Source organism: Typopeltis vanoorti, chromosome 24, assembly GCF_054136105.1.
Source record: "Typopeltis vanoorti isolate ZY-2024b chromosome 24, IOZ_Tvanoo_1.0, whole genome shotgun sequence".
Lineage (NCBI taxonomy): Eukaryota > Metazoa > Arthropoda > Arachnida > Uropygi > Thelyphonidae > Typopeltis > Typopeltis vanoorti.
The window spans coordinates 35,361,251-35,376,233 of NC_143572.1; the positions used below are offsets into that span (position 1 = coordinate 35,361,251).

Consider the following 14,983-nt stretch of genomic DNA (forward strand, 5'->3'; position numbering starts at 1 on the left):
TTGGTCAGTAACTTTAACAAACCAGTTTGATTGTAGTGTAGCTTGTTTTCTGTGTATAGTTATATGCTCCAGAAGATGACCTTGACCTAAAGGTCAAAACGTCAAATGTAGATTTTAGTTATATTAAACTAAAGTTTTTATTCAAATACAGAAGTTGTCTCCATAGTTTCAAAAATGCAACCTAATTTAAATAAAAATTGTTGTGTTAACCTCCCATTTCAGAAAAAGAAGGGGGGAACAGTAATTCTTAGGCATCCTGAGTAACAACTTGAGATTCCTGTTAATGCCATATAGGGCTATGTTCTCCCCAGGAACTTTTGAATGGGCAAACCGCCCAGCTAATTAATGTTGTGAATTGACATGGCTAAATAATGAGCAAGCATGGAAAAATAATTTAAGAAATTTTTTAATTAATAGTGATGAGAAATTGAGCCGGAGAGTCTCAATACTCTTGAGACCAGCTCAATTTCTTTCATTGCAAGCCAATCTCGAGAGCTTCAGATATTCACTTTGATGCACACCAATCTGTACTCGGAAGAAGACAAAAATCGGGATCTTGAATACAACAGTATCGGTTGCAAAGAAGATCTTTTACGAAAGAGACATAATTTTGATGTTTGAAAGAAATAAATTGTGAAAATTGAGTGAATTCGAATCAAAGGCAAAAATTGATGTTAAAAATCTACATTTATTTTTCTTAATAATGGTTTTTGTCCGAAGATTGTGAGTCAAGTATTTAATATTTTATTTTGTAAAAGAAAATAGGCTTGTGCATCAAATATAGTTGTGATCTCGGGGAATTCTTGAAACTCTCGAGGACCATGACGTCAGTCTCGAGTGATACCAATTCCCATTCCTAGTAATTAATACTTATAAATAGTAAAATTGCAACATAATGTGCGTTATGTGTCTCATTGTTATATGCACATGTAATAATGTGTTATTACATGTGCATAATGCACATGTAATACCCGTCTACATGACGGGTATTACATGTGCGTTATGTAATACCCGTCAGTAATCTGATGGGTATTACTGTCAGTGCACAATTCAGTGATTTGTTCTGATTAATTTAATAACAATGATATTTTATATATATTAAATTACCCCATAATGAGTAAAAAGTCAAGTCAGAAAACCACACTCTTAAGTTATTTTAAGAAAGATGAAACATAGTAGCGAAGACACCAAACCAACAACAGAATCGTTGATTTTTACAGTCTCTTTCAAATGTAAAATATACATCTAAACACCGCTTATTGGGTATTAACAGTGAGTGGTTTAAAAAATCCCATTGGTTAGTGGTGAAAGATAATGGAATGATAAGGAAAGAGACGACCCACAAACAAGGAAGTGACTTGGGTAACTATGCCATGCACAAGACTTAAAAGAAAGCTTGGTTGACCATGAACAAAGCAAGTTACACACTAATTCTTGTTCAGATATAATTGAAAACCGTATACTAGAAGAAACTGGAATAGGGCAAATTGAAAAGTCTATTTCAATTTTGAATAACTTGCAATGAGATGCTTTTCTGGGCGCTTTAAGATCTATATATTGATTAGCGAAAAATTAGTTACCACATACTACATTATTTGAAAAATTGCTTGAGCATTGCAAGACTATGGGCTGTTCCTACTTAGAGCATCTTAATGTTGGTAAAAATGCACATTATACCTCAGAAAGAATAATGCAAGAATTAATTGATATTTTGCATCAGAAATTAGATATGAAATACTGAAAAATATACATTCTGCAGATTATTTCAGTGTTTTATGTGATGAAACTACAGACATCTCAGTTTTAAAACAGCTGATTGTGTATGTTAAATATGTTTGTCAACTTAGAAAAGAGGTCAGAGTTAGTTTTGTATCAACTTGCAATATCATTGACGGCAAAGCTGAGACTATAACAAAGTAATTGAAACCCTTGACAGTGTAGGCTTAAAAACTTGTAATCTGGTGGGCCTATGATCTGATGGAGCAGCTGTCATGATTGGAAAGCAAAAGGGAGTTGCAAAACTGCTCAAAGATAAAACAGATGGACTCGTGGTCAACTCTCATTGTATAAACCACCGACTGGGCTCTTGCTAGTGCTCAAGCAGCTGCTGAAGTGCCTTATTTAGTCATGTTTAATGATATCTTAAGGCAATTGTTTTTCTTCTTCCAAAATTCCTTAGTCAGGATGGCTGGTCCCCAAATCCAAAATATACTGAACAGTCCTCAGATTAAACTTAAAATGGCTAGTGACACTAGATGGCTGTCTCATGATTCTGCAAATACAGTCTCTAAGAGAATGCATGGTGAGTGTTATAGCTGCATTGGAAAGAGAGACCACTGAATAAAATGATATCACAGCTGAAGGTTTAAGTAAATATATCAGAACATACAATTTCATAGCTTCACTAATGATGCTTTCAGATTTGTTACCGCATTTATCTAACTTGTCTAGATCATGGCAAAGGCAAGATGTTGACTTAACTGAAATAGAGCCGGTCTCAGAAGCCAGAAAACTATCCATTATGGAATTGAAAGACACTCCTGGCAGTTATTTTAAAAATCTTCATCAGCATCTTTCAGGTGAATGGTCAGACCTTCACATTGATTATTCAGATTCTAATGTTATTACGTTTAAAACTACAATATATGAAAAATACATAGGTACAGTTATTAAACATGCTAGAAGCAAGATTTCCAGATATGCCAATTATTTCCTGCTTTTCAAGACTTTTCAATGCAGAAAGTCATGATCAACGTGAGGCTTCTGAGATTCTTTTTGATTATTATTCTAGAAATGGAAGTCCTGCAGTTTTAAACTACGAAAGTACTAAACTAAAATTGGCAGTTGCATCAAAAATGATTAATGGACAGTCATACAAAAATCTTGATCCAAGACAAATACTGTTGAAATTAGCAATAACATCTGAGCTCAAAGAGTCTTTTCCAAATTTAGCAAAACTAGCTGCTGTTGTTGGACTGGCCATATCTGTGAGCACAGCTGAATGTAAAAGGGGTTTCTCTGCATTAAAAAGGATAAAAACCTGTATGAGGAATCGCATCATTCAGAACACTCTAAATAATCTGATACTGATTTCACTGTAGGGACCAGATCCAACAGATTTTAATTACGAAAAAGCTGCTGACAACTGGGCTTCTAAGAAGAAGAAGAATTAATGTATAGAATTTTAGCTGTGAGCATTACAAGGTTTTTCATTACTTAATGAGAAAATAAGAAAAATCCTAGTCTTGTTTGTTATAATTACTATATAAAATATTATCCTTGTTTGAAGTAATTTCTAATAAAATTACTATTTTAATTTGTTATGAAAAAGGGTCTTTCTTAACTCATTCAAAATTTTTGTGTGCCCTGCTAATGCTTCATTCCACCTGGCTGGTAAAAATTTCTGGGGAGAATACTCTAGGGTGTCCCACCTAGCTAAGGAGTCTACTATTTTCATTTAATTTTCTTAAACCCTTCTGTGAGAGTTGCAAAAATTACTGCGAGTAGCACAAATCAACTTTTATAGACCTCCTTTACATTATTTTTTGTCTTATTTTTACAAGTCTATAAACATATTACTGATATAAGATGTTCTCTTTTAAATGTGTATGAATATGTTTATCAATTTAAACTTACCTTTTTTTTTTACTTGACTCCCACCCAAAAAGTTGTGAATCTATAGTACATGAGTGGGAAAGATTTTTTCTATTTTATTTATTATTTTTTATTTTATATTTTTATTTTTTTACATAATCTGGAACAACAGAATAATTAGAGCAATTGTCTTGCACCATAAAATTTACTAAAGAAAACATAAAAGTCACTTTAGAACTGGAGAATAACAAAAATTACTGTTCCTTGACATCCTTCTCAAAGTATCTGAGGATTCTTACGTGCTTTTTCGTTCCACCATCCATTACAAAAGAAAGACATGATAAAAATGTTACAAGACAGATCCCACAAAATCTCCAGTATCTTAGTAAAAATGGAATACTTGAACAAGCATTTGTTTTCTTTCTTAAAAAAAGGAACTTAATGTGTTGACTCCAACATTTATATCATTCCTGGGAATATCAAGGCTTTTTTGTGACATGTATAAGAACGTATGAGAAGAGAAATTTTCTATCATCTTATTTGATAAGATGACCTCTTCATTGAATACAGTAACTGAGTTTATCCCCCATTTTTATATTAGACTTGATATCACTTTCTTTAATGATATAGTACATGTGAATTATAAATAACAGCAGAAATAGTGCATGTAGCTACAGATATTACATATTTGATTTGTGTGACTGGTAAGAGCCCCATATATATATCGAGTAGGACTCAATATTGTTTCCCTCCAAGATTTTAAGAGACATTGTGAAGGTATTTATAAGCATTCATCCTTGTTTAAGATCACATTTGTTATGCTACTGATAATGCTGCATTTTCCAGTTTCCATTGGTTTGTTATGTCATCTGGCACTCTTTACATGCAGTACCTTCTTCTTTCAGACTTCTCCACTTGTCAGCAGCTACCTTTCCTCCAATGTCACTTTCAAATGTTCTTTCTCCTGACAAAAGCCTCTCGTCCCCTTGATATTCTACCTTATCCTCATATAATAAACCTTCATAATGTCTCCTGAAATCTTGGAGGGAAATAATATTGAGTCCTACTCGAGATATATATGGGGATCTTACCAGTCACACAAATCACCAGGCCTCGGAAGAGTGATTATACTCCACCAGGTGTTCGATTTCACTGCACTTTTTTCCCCATACTTCTGTAGCCTTAAATTACTATTCTTTTCACTTGTCTCTTAATATTGTTGTACTCTGTTCTGAAAGGTGATACTGCTTAACAGTCTCTTATATGCTCTCTTATTTTCTTCCATCTTCTCCTTCACTTGACTTACCCATTCTGTATTTCCTCATCTCTTACCTTCCAAGGCCCCCTCTTTAGCAGTCTCATCGACACGTCTTTAAATGGTCGTGCAACTCAAATGCAGGATCCCTGCCTGGTTACATCCAATTTCTGCTGAAGACTTTGTATATATAAATCCCACATACTATCATCTTGTAACAGTTCTATTTTGTATCTGAGGAACGTAATAAATCTACCATCATCATCATGCAAAGCATTTGGTCTCCTAGAATTAACAGGACATACAATATTACTATTACCATATAATGATCTGTCCTACCTTCAGCTCTACAGAACACGCACATCTTTCACTACTACTATTCATTCCTGTCTAGTTGGTTGGTACATGTAAGCTTATGTATATGTTTATCCTGATAATAACCATTAAGCACCTGAATCAATCTGTGCACATCATTAGCATGATCTTCTCCATAACGTTCCACCACACAATGATTATTATTCAGCTCAACTCGACTATTAAAGTCTCCTGATACTAATAATTCCTTGTGTCTGCCCGCTGATTCAATCATTTCTCTGAGATCTTCAAAATATTCTTCCTTTTCATCAAGTGAGGCATTGTCACATAGGGCATTAGTTCCAATAATGAAAAATTCCAATCCGTGTACTTCAAGATATACTTTTATAAATCTTTCATTTACTTCTTCCCAAGTTTTTACTTGGTTCTTCCATCTACTTTTTTTAAGGATGGACACAGCTTTAGCTCTTCTTTTATCCACTCCATTCTGTATATATAGATATTTATTCATAATTTTGAAACCTTTAGCTTTCTTCTTTGTTTCTATTAGGTCCATAACATCTACTTTTCATTTTTCAACTTCCTGAATTATCTCAGAATATTTAATATTTAGGATTTGTACATTCCATGTCCCAAAAATTATTGTCCGTTTATGCAAAGTCATTGCTGAAAAGACCCACCAGTATTTCCTTCCTTTCTGAGATTCAGAGCAGTATTATTTTTACCCGGACAGGAGCTGGCCTGTCATGGAACCCCCCCCCCCCCCCCAACATGTTGGACCAGAGTTCGAGTTCATAGTTACCTTCTCTTAGGCATGTCACTGACCAAGGCTAAATAGTCATATCTACTCTATCAGAAATTAAGTCAGAAAAGAAAGAAAGAAAGACCCCCCCCCCCATCCCTTGATTACTTTAATAGCAGGGTCAGAAGGAAACAAGAGTTGGTCAAGAAAGATTAAATATGACAGATAAAAGGAGTCTGACTCAAAGTAAGTGGAAGAGCAGATCAGACCTAGCTAGAGCACCAAGGGGTAGCCACTTCCCTTGCTATCCTTTTGATAGCTCTGTTTGTCCATGGATCCTTATTCAATATATTTGGGCCATGGGTGGGATCTGCTACCCGGGGAGATGTACCCTCTAGAGGTTACAGGGTCCCTGAGAGACATATAATACCATGATTTTAATTAGGAGTTCTGTTCTAATTTAGTTACTTTCTTTGCCATTCTTGTATTACTGATCATTGTCTTATAGAGGCAGTAATGCTGCATTTTCCAGTTTCCATTCGTTTATGATATCATCTGGTATTCTTTACATGTAATACCATGATTTTAATTAGGATTCTTTTCTCATTTAGATACTTTCTTCGATCACCGATCATTGTTTCTTTATCTTGTAGATGCAGTAAATATCTTAGTAGGAGCAATCTTTTGGTAGCATTTTTAATTATTAATAAATATTTCCAAACTTATGTAACAAAATGTATATGGATGTAATAATCCATTTAAAAAAATATATATTTTTATGACTCAGAAGCAATATATTAAGAAATAATAAAAGTATAAAAGATAAGCTATAAAAAAAAGTTGCTATAGATTCACATTTGCAGAATGTAAATGTGGCATGCCAATAGCAAATTCATTTATGGCATTATTGAATCTGTAAACAATTTGTTATATGTTTCTAAGTACTCGTGTATTCACTTCTGAATCATACCAGTAAAATTTCTTTTTTTTTTCTCTCACTCTCCCTTTCCTGCATCATATTAAACATGTACATGCAGGCGCACTTCAGTAACAAAGATGAAAACAGGAAAGATACAGGGAGACCTAAAGTCCTGTGATCTTATGAAATAAATATGGTTGTATCAGACTACCCCTTCATATGGGAAACCCTCGTTCCACAGACAGTCAATCCAATGGCCAAAAAACACCCAACCAAAGCCAATCGGTGGCTTGATCATAGGACTTTAGGTCTCCCTGTATCTATCCTGGAAACTAGGATATCCTGTTTTCATCTTTGTTACTGAAGTGTGCCTGTGTGCACGTGTTTAATATCATTGTATTTATCCCTGAAGATGCCAATTTAACTTTATCAAAATATAGAAATAATTAAATATTTTTAGTTATTATCAAGTCTATGTTCTCAATTTCCTTAAACAATATATGATGCTTTAATATTAAAAATAAATAAATAAATATATAAAATGAAAACATTCTTCAGCGATATTTGCTGAAACCTTGTAGAGTTATATCACATTCATTATAGAGGGTATTTTACAGTGAACTGTAAAAATATATTTGTACATTTCTAAAATTAAATATTTTTTTTAAACTGCATCTGTGTTCATATTAATTTGCACCAGGGTGTGTGTATACACACGCATGCACAGAATTGACTCACTGCAGCTAACACTATTGTAACACTCATGTTGTAATGGAGAAAAAGTACACTAGAGATAATAATTACTAAATTTATTTAGCTAATAAATTACTATGCCAATATTTTGTCTTGATCACTAAGACATCTTCAATGGGCACAAAAAAATGCAACTTAGCACGTACATGCAGACACATTGGTAGGCAGGCAGACAGCAAACGTAGACATATGAGGTGCAGGATCCTACATTCTTACCTGGCACCCTGCATGGGTGCTGTGATGGAAACTCACTGACAGTCTCAAAATAATGGCAGCTAAATTTGTTCAGGTTTGAATGCTGTAGTATGTGGCAGATTCTAGAAATAATCTTTCTGATTTGTATCTGTACCTGTATAAAAGGGAGGTTTCTTCCACTGGATCCAATGATTTGTATCTATGGCATTGTCTGGTATTCTAGAATAGCTGTAGTGCAAGTAATAGACATAGTTTCTGTGTTCCTCCAGTAGATATTGGTTGTTCTTCCTGTTGTCCAAAATAGGAAAGTTTACAGGACTAGGGGATGCTGTAGACCCCAGGATGGTCTAGATGGAGAGGATTTTGGGATAAACAGATAAGGGTAGCTAGTTTTTCATATAGTATCATTGTCATATTTTCAATTAAATTAAATTATTTTCCCATTTATAACCAGAATTTGTCTTTTAGGTCCAAGGTTTCAGTGTGAGTGGAAAAGTACTGTCATCACCTAATGGAAAGGGATTGAAGGGAGCCAAAGTGTACTTGGATGGCAAAGAACAGGCTGTTACAGGAGAACATGGTATCTATCATCTTGAAAATATGCAAGCTGGCACTTATAACCTTGCAGTCAAAATGCCAAATATCAGTTTTCATTCTTTAACAGTGAAAGTAACTCCAAACACACCTCACTTACCAGAAGTTATTGCTGCTGAATTTACTGTGTGTGGAAGTATTGTTATTGATCAGATGCCTCTGGTTACTGAATCAAAAACTGAAAGATCTGTTTCTATGGAAGATTTAACAAGAAAAGTTGTAAAAACAATATTATCAGAAAGTGGGGGTCAGTTTTGTACACAACTTATGCCTGGGCAGTATACTGTAAAGCCAATTGTGACAGATCAGGAATCTGCAGCTGGATTAAGATTTTATCCACCAGAAAAAATAATTAAAGTCTCAGAAGAGCCAATACTTAATATTCAATTTACACAGTTTCGAGCAAAAGTGCAAGGAAAAATATACTGCTTACAACAATGTGAAAAACTCCAAGTAACATTGTCATCTGTGCCCACTAAAAGTATTATGCTCGAAACATTCTCTTCAAAAACAGGACATTTTTTATTCGAAGAATGCTTACCTGGAAAATATGAAGTTTCAATAATCAAGGAAGGTTGGTGTTGGAAGAAAAAGACTCTTGATTTATTTGTATTAGATGAGGATATTAAGGACTTAGAATTTCACCAAACGGGCTATGAAATGTCAGTTATATCATCACATGAAACTGTTATTGAGGTGACATGTCCATCAGGTTCTTCCAAAAAGTTAGAATTAAGAAAAGGTATAAATGCCAATTGTCTTTCTGAACCTGGTGTTTATAGCATTACCCCAGAAGGATGCCACATTTTTAAGGAAAACAATCTCGCTTTCTCTTCTGAGCATTTAAATGTTCTAACGCTAATTGCTTATCAACACAAAGTATCCGGAAAAGTGTTGGCTGAAGAAAACACAACTGATATTATAGTTGCCATTAAAAAAAAATATGAAGGTAAACAAGAGACAGAATCTGTGCACTTAGATTATCCAAAAACTAAAGAAGGAAATTTGTATAAGTATGATTTACCACTTTGGGTTCAGCATCATACTACTCTTGAAATACAGGTTTCATCTGGTCAGCTTTTATTTAGACCAGCAGAAAGTGAAGTTAAGATTTTAGATGAATGCAAAAATGATGCTTTCAGTTTCATTGGTAGAAAAGGTCTGTTTATAAATGGTCAGATCCATCCTCCATTAGGAGAAGTAAAGATTATTATTGAAAGCGCAGATGGCTCATTACCAGCAGCATATACTGATTCGAGTGGCAAATATGTAGTTGGTCCTCTAGATAGTGAAATACAATATAAGGTAGATGCAGAAAAAGATGGATATGTTTTTATGAAAATGGAAAAATTTGGTCATTTTAAAGCTTCAAAACTTGCAGAAGTAATTGTTCAAGTAGAAGAGGAAAACAGAGATCCCCTTTCTGGAGTCTTATTGTCATTGAGTGGTGGGATTGATTATAGAAAAAATAGCATCACACATAAAGATGGATATTTATCGTTTACTGGATTGAGTCCTGGAGAGTATTTTCTGAGACCCATGTTGAAGGAATATCAGTTTGATCCAGTAACTAAGATGATAGAAGTTTTAGAAGGAGCAACAGTAGATGTAAAAATCAGGTATGCCTGTGCTATAATCATTAAGCATAGTTTTATTTTATATTTATTCTTCACTATAACAAACTTAGAGGGATTGAGAGAGTAGTTTGTTATAATGGGTAGCTTTCTGTAGTGAATGCCTAAAAATAAAAATTGATGCTGTAGTATTTAGCTAAGTGGTTGTGTTTGTTATAGTGAGTGAGACATGATTATAATATTAATCAGATATTAATATAAGTTAGACATATTAAATGGAATATTCAGCATCAGTTATCAACTATTATACGTTTGGCAATGAAATCATAATTTCTGTACAAATAAATGCTTAAAAAAGTAGTTTATTAGACATAATTGGTTAAGGGTGGGGCTATAACCTCATACTGTAGTTGGTAAGGTGCATAACTGGAACGAAAAAAAAAATTCATTGTCTAAGGGACTAATTGTCTAAAAGATTCCTTTTAGCCTTTCACATGGCTAAATTAGCTGATTCCAGATACATATTCGATCTCAGTTTGAATGTTTGTCAGTACTTTGTGTTTTGCAAGGAAGAAGTACTTATTTTTCAAGTACTGCAGGTGTTTCTCTCAATAAAATGTAGAAATCAGCTTTTGGAACATAATTATTATTACATGGTATCTCCATGGAGTCTCAAGACTTATTGTGGGAGGTCCTCACTAACCATTGACACAGTACCAACTGTATCTCTCCTTGAAGTTGTTCACTGACAGCACATTCACAATCCTGCTTTCCCCCAGCTCCTTTTCACTCATTTATCAATTACCACTCTTCAAATTAAAAAAAGTCCTTTTATCCTTGCTAATTTTTACTCTTACACAACTTCCAGGCATATGACCCCTTGTTCTCTCCTCTCTAGTCATGCATTATTGGAAAATTTTTATTACTATCCATTCTAAACCCCTGCGTAACCTATATGTTTCTATTATATCCTTTCTCTCTCTGTTAGGTAAACTTTGCAACCTACAACCCTTTGATCTGTCCTCATAGGGAGTGCTCTACAAACCAGCAACCATTTTGGTTACTCATTTCCAAATTCTCTCCACCACTTCCATATTCCCAGGAAACCCAAATCTGTGTATAGTAATCTAGATATGGTTGTATCTGACCTTATAAAGAGGGATAATGATTTACTTCTCAGTGTTTTTCTTAACGCCCAAGTGATCCTTGGAGATATTTTGTCCATTTTTACAGTATGTCTTCTGAACTTCAACACTGGCTACCATTACCCTTAAATCCCTCTTCATCAATTGGGAAAATGGTGATGGACATGATCTGTGCAGTATCTTGTCAAATGCCTTTGACAAGATTTAACACCAGCATTATTTCCCTTATCCGACTCAGGTGTCACTTTATACACTAGAAAGTGAGTAAATTATTAAGACAAGACTTTCTCTTCATAATCCATGATGTATACTCCACCTAGTGTCATATCCCTAATCTACCCATTCCTGAATTCTGCCTTAATTAACTTTTTCAATACCTTAACCACTATTCCTAAAGTATTAACTGGTTTGTAATTTGAAATTTCAATCTTGGTGTACCTCCTTTATGTGATGGAATTATTTTCAGTCCCTAAATACTACCAGTTCTGAGAGCTTGGTTGGATACTGACATTTCTCCTGCACTTTCTTTAACACACAGGCTGATTCACATTGCAATTTCTTAATATCCTGAATGCCTCAAGTTCATTTATCTCTCTTGTGTTGATCCCTGTCACATTGGTCAATGTATTATCTCCACCTGGGTGGAGATAATACATTGACCAATATATGACCAACATTGATACTCATTTGCAGAGTAATTTCTCAGTAATTTTAACATTTCTTCTGCTTCTCTCACCTGCTTACCATCAGTATTCATTAAAGTTATTCTTCCATAATCATTCTTCATTTTGCTTGCCAGATAGAAAGAGCTCTTTGGGATTTTCTTTGGTCTGCTTGGCTAATTTTCTTTCTTATTTGATTTTGCTTTCCTAACCATGTTAGTTACCCTTCTTGCCTGTGCTTTGTATTACTCATTAGATTACTATCACCTTTCTCCTTATATATTCTCCATAGCATTTTCTTCTTTTGTAACTCCTGCTTAGTGATGATACCCTTTCATTTAACTCCCACCTGATTTACCTTCCTAACTCTAGGTGTGTAATCTGATATTTATTTCCCATGTATTACTGATATCCTTCTCTGCAGTTGCTTAAGCCATGGTACTGCTCCAAGTACCATGGCTTAAGCAACTCTGCCTCTTTAGTTTTCCATAATTGCCATTGCCAGCTTTGTAGTTCCATACCACTTCTTAACTAACTGGCATAACATATGCTAACATCATGTGAAAAATATTGAGAAGTTGTCATGTAGAGTGATATTAATCTTGTCCTTTAATTAAAAGAAAGTACTTTCAGAATGATATGATAAAAAATTAAATATAAATGGAGAACTTGGTATTTCTTTTTCAAGTTATATCCACAATTGTCATGTTTCGTGACCACTGTCAATGTAACACTGGTTTAAAGAACAGAATAACACTTAAAAAAAAAACCAAAAAAAAAAAACCATAGACACATGTTACATATATGATGCATTAAAGATTAGAAGAGCTCATGAGATTTTTTCCTTCTGTAAATGCAAGTTTTTCTCCTTACAGAACAAACTGCCAGAGAATACAAACACATTGAAGATGAGCAAATATTGCTACATCTTCAGTGTGCTTCTGTTGTTGCCAAAATAAGGATAAGCCAAATTTACTTGCCTATTAGACCCAGTCCACTGGGTTTAATATGTAAAGAAGATTTACAAATACTATATAAATCTCATTTATACTCTGTATAAATGAGATTTATGTCAATTATTACATAAATAAAGAAGATAAAGTATGAAATATTATTATCATCGTTATCGGAGACCTCTGGAGAGTCAAGGACTCATTGAGGGAGGCCATAGATCACCCACATCAGCTATCATGCTTTCTCTTAAATGCATTCACACTGATGAAATGACTACTTCAAAACGCAAACTAAATTACTGGGTAATTTAATTCCACTTACTGCTCTCTGAGATAAAACTAGCACTCACCCCTTTCTTACCTGACACAAACTTAACTTCCACAGATGCACCCCCCCCTTGTCCTCTTCCATCTTCCATATAAAAAAAAATTTTTCATCAGTTGATAACTTATATCGCCCTTTCAGAAGTTTACAGACCGCTATCATATTGCCCTGCTTTCTCCACATACATTCAATCTATCCTCGCCATAATCTACATTCCATAATTCTGATATCTTTGTTACTTTTCTTTTCACCTTTTCTATGCCTTCTTTATTCCCTCTGAACCCAGAAGACCAAATCTGGTCTTCTAGGTTCAGAGAGAATGGTCCATGTGTAGTCATATCAAGGCTTTGTAAAGAGGCAAAATGACTTCCTTATCCTTATATGTCCATGTTCATTTTAACATCCCATTGCTACATGTTGTATTTGCAGTTTGCAATCTGACCTATGAAAATTTTATCCACCATAACTCCAAGATTCCTATCTGCATCATTTTCTTGTAGCATAATCCCACCAATATAATATGCCATATGAAATCTCAACATTCCCAAGTGCACAGCACACTTACTAACATTGAATTGACAGCCACTATCATTCAGGATAATGATATGTTTATTTAAGTTAATTTGATGTGTGTTTGAATCTTTAATATATTATAATGAATATTTCAAAATCTTAGTTGTACTAATACAGAACATTTCTGAAATAAACTACATGAAATTGGAAATGCAGTGCTAAGTTTAATAATTAAATATTCAAAAGTCATTGTTTTATTAGTTCAAGCTGACATTACCAAATTATGCATATTGCACATTGTAATCGGATGCTGCCAACTAGCATTAGCAAAATTAGTGCATTTACATAATGAGTTTAGTTATTGAAGTATAGCATTCTTAGTTTTTTATGTGGTTTATTTCAGAAATACTTCATTTCCTTCTCATTATTATATGACCACATCAGTGAGAATGCCTTAAGAAGACAGTATGCTTACAAGATTTGATTTTGAGTAAATTAATTCTAATTGACAGTTCTTAAACTTTTTTTTTTAATTCATTAGTGGAAAGCGTGTAGCCTTCAGCTGTTATGGAGTAGTCAGTTCCTTAACAGGAGAAGCTGAGCCTGGAGTGGTTGTGGAAGCAGTTGGCACCAGTAATATCCAATGTTCACAGTATCAAGAAGAAGCTATCAGTGAACAAGATGGCACCTTCAGAATTAGAGGCTTGCAGCCCAAGTGTGAGTACAATATACAGCTGAAACAAGGAGCTGAAATAAATCAACATATTGAACGAGCTGCACCTAAAGTGAGGATTATTAAGGTGCGTATATGTTCATCTATACTTTCAACTTAAGTTTGTTTCATTAAGTAGAGAAAGACCTCGTTGCAGTGTTATAAAGCATGATACATGCCCAAGATCAGGAATGTGTATTTAATGAGAAAATAATGTCCAAAAAAAATTGTTCATTTTGAAATAAACTAAATAGTATTTATGTTCTGTTTTAATGGATAAAACAGTTACCTTGAATATTATAATAACTATTTAACTGTTGAGTAAAATTTACCAGATCTTCATAGACAGATTGCATATACATGCAGGTATTGGAAAATTGACTTAAAACAAGTATGGCTAGTTCAGATAATCTCTTGGAGTTTTAGTATATTTGGTAGCCATCCATATTTAATTGGGGGGGGGATGCTTAGTTTTTTTTTTAGCTTTATTTCTTAGTTTTATGTGGTTTATTTCAGAAATACTTCATTCTCTTCTGATTATTTGACCACATCAGTGAGAATTCCTTAAGAAGACAGTATGCTTACAAGATTTAATTTTGTGTAAATTAATTCTAATTGACAGTTCTTAAAACTATATTGATTTCAAGAACAGTTTCTGATTTAAATTTGCATGTGTGTGGTAGGAAAGTTTTCTTCTGCTTGATTTTATTCAGTAGAAAGTCTACAGTACTT

The 14,983-nt window shown here is 34.0% G+C and overlaps 1 protein-coding gene across 1 annotated transcript in view; it reads left to right on the forward strand.

Moving 5' to 3' along the window:
* LOC150093100 (BOS complex subunit NOMO3) overlaps positions 1-14,983 on the forward strand; it is an 84,193-nt gene that overhangs the window by 39,637 nt on the left and 29,573 nt on the right. The window contains exons 4-5 of the mRNA XM_090414154.1: positions 8,242-9,986; positions 14,081-14,339. Of these exons, the coding sequence (XP_090270280.1) occupies positions 8,242-9,986; positions 14,081-14,339 (2,004 nt within the window). The remainder of the gene's footprint in view (positions 1-8,241; positions 9,987-14,080; positions 14,340-14,983) is intronic.